At 48.3% G+C, this 2,000-nt stretch overlaps 1 protein-coding gene; it reads left to right on the plus strand.

Annotated features, from left to right (window-relative positions):
• Positions 1-230: 230 nt before the first annotated feature.
• GSTUM_00008952001 (uncharacterized protein) lies at positions 231-1,713 on the plus strand (the record flags this gene model as incomplete). XM_002840393.2 has 4 exons in its annotated part: positions 231-552; positions 619-986; positions 1,056-1,279; positions 1,353-1,713. The coding sequence occupies 4 exons, from the start codon at positions 231-233 to the stop codon at positions 1,438-1,440; spliced, it is 1,002 nt and encodes a 333-aa protein (XP_002840439.1). The 3' UTR covers positions 1,441-1,713.
• Between the last annotated feature and the right edge of the window lie 287 nt (positions 1,714-2,000).

The following is a 2,000-nucleotide window of genomic DNA, read 5'->3' on the forward strand; positions in this document are numbered from 1 at the left end:
AATTCCTCGCAACCGGTACTGTTCTCAAATAGACATCCCACCTTCCCAGTTCTATTACTACCTATCTTGAGTGCGGGCTTCTACACCCCCGGAAGGGTATTGTAATTGACTCCCCCGCCTCGAATAACCATGCTCCGTTCCCACCCCCCTTCACACATAAATAGGCATGCCCAAACACCTGCTCTTTTTATCTGCAACTCCGACTGCCTCCTTCCAAAAGAGCGATCATTATGAACTCCAGCTTCCGTATCAGTTCAGGTTTGGCTCGCCGTCTACTCCAACAATGTGGGGTATCGGCTCCGAGAAGGTTACTCCCATTCGGGGCCTCACTTGTCACTAGACATATATCATCTTCGCCGGATACGAACGTGACACCGGGGCTGACTCCCAAAGCTACTGGGAAAGCATTTGAAGGCAATGGCAAGGTTTTGCTCGGGTCCCAAAAGCGTCTTCCGGAGTTCAATCTAGTCGATAGAGTAGTGCTTATCTCTGGTGGAGCACGAGGTCTTGGACTAACGCAAGCTGAAGCTCTGCTTGAAGCTGGAGCCAAGGGTTTGTTCCTCTACTTTCCTACTACTGTACTACCACCTCCCGTATTCCTCATCTCACTAGTTATAGTTTATGCCCTCGACCGCCTTGAGAAACCATCGCCGGGGTTCTACGAAGCCCAAGCCAGAGCTACCAATAACCTTGGGACTTCCCTACACTACAGACAAATAGATGTGCGGGATGAAGCAAAACTGCACGCATCTGTCCAGGCCATCGCCGAAGAGAATGGCCGACTAGATGGCTTGATAGCAGCAGCAGGCATCAACGAAGAGCACACAGCTCTGGAATACACGGCGGCAGATTTCAACAAAATGATGGAGATCAACGTTACGGGTGCCTTCCTGACTGCGCAAGCAGCAGCTAGGCAAATGGTCAGGTTTGGTAAAGGTGGTAGTATCGTTATGATTGCGTCAATGTCCGGGACCATTGCAAATCGAGTAAGTTCAATAAAAATGCATCACTAATCACCCGGTATAATGGGACACTCGCTAATATGGAAGAATTAGGGGCTGATATGCCCTGCATATAATGCCTCAAAGTCGGCAGTTCTGCAATTGGGCCGCAATCTCGCTGCTGAATGGGGCCCTTACGGTATCAGAGTTAATACCATCTCTCCGGGCTACATTGTTACCGCGATGGTTGAAGAACTATTCACAAAGTTCCCCGAGAGGAGGGAGGATTGGCCAAAACAGAACATGCTTGGAAGGCTGAGCAAGCCACAGGAATACCGGTATTTCCTCTTCATAAATATTGACCTTGAGTGCCACCTTGTTTGTTCAACTAACTAAACGCAACGATAATAGTGGTGCCGCAGTATTCCTTCTCAGCGATGCTAGCTCATTCATGACAGGTGCGGATCTGATCATGGATGGAGGCCACCATTCGTGGTAGCCCTGATACGTCGTAAAGGGCCCCATATTTTTACCCTCTTTCTTTTCTTCTTCCTCTGTACGAGCTATGAGCGTAGGAAATTTTTTCCGCTGTTTGGCGTCTCCTTTGTCAACTAAGTTAGTTATTCATTACGAGAGGATTCAATTTTCGGGTTTATCGGTAAGCTTTCACAAGCTTATGTATTGTGATGGCATATGTGTGGTGATATTATGACGGTAGTACCCAAGCGATCAATTTTGTTTTTGGCGTTCGAATTATTACCCGTGAATCGTGATCTTCATAACACCCCTCGTGGAGGGGCTGGGGGGGGCGTCATTATCGATAGACCGATAGCTCTTGGAGCAAGGCTGTTTGGGAGTTAGAAATTGCATCCCTGCAATGACACACCCGATCTGGGGAGGTTAACATATAGGCTAAGTTAGCTCCGCGCGGGGGCTGCCAGCCAATGCAAGGGTGCCCCACATTAGTTAACAGCATTTCCACACACCGGTATCGTCCGCCTCTGCGTTTTTAACTATTTATATTTGATGCGATAAATGATATGAATACCAGTAGCTTGG

The sequence above is a fragment of the Tuber melanosporum genome (genome assembly GCF_000151645.1).
Source record: "Tuber melanosporum whole genome shotgun sequence assembly, scaffold_50, strain Mel28".
Classification (NCBI taxonomy): domain Eukaryota; kingdom Fungi; phylum Ascomycota; class Pezizomycetes; order Pezizales; family Tuberaceae; genus Tuber; species Tuber melanosporum.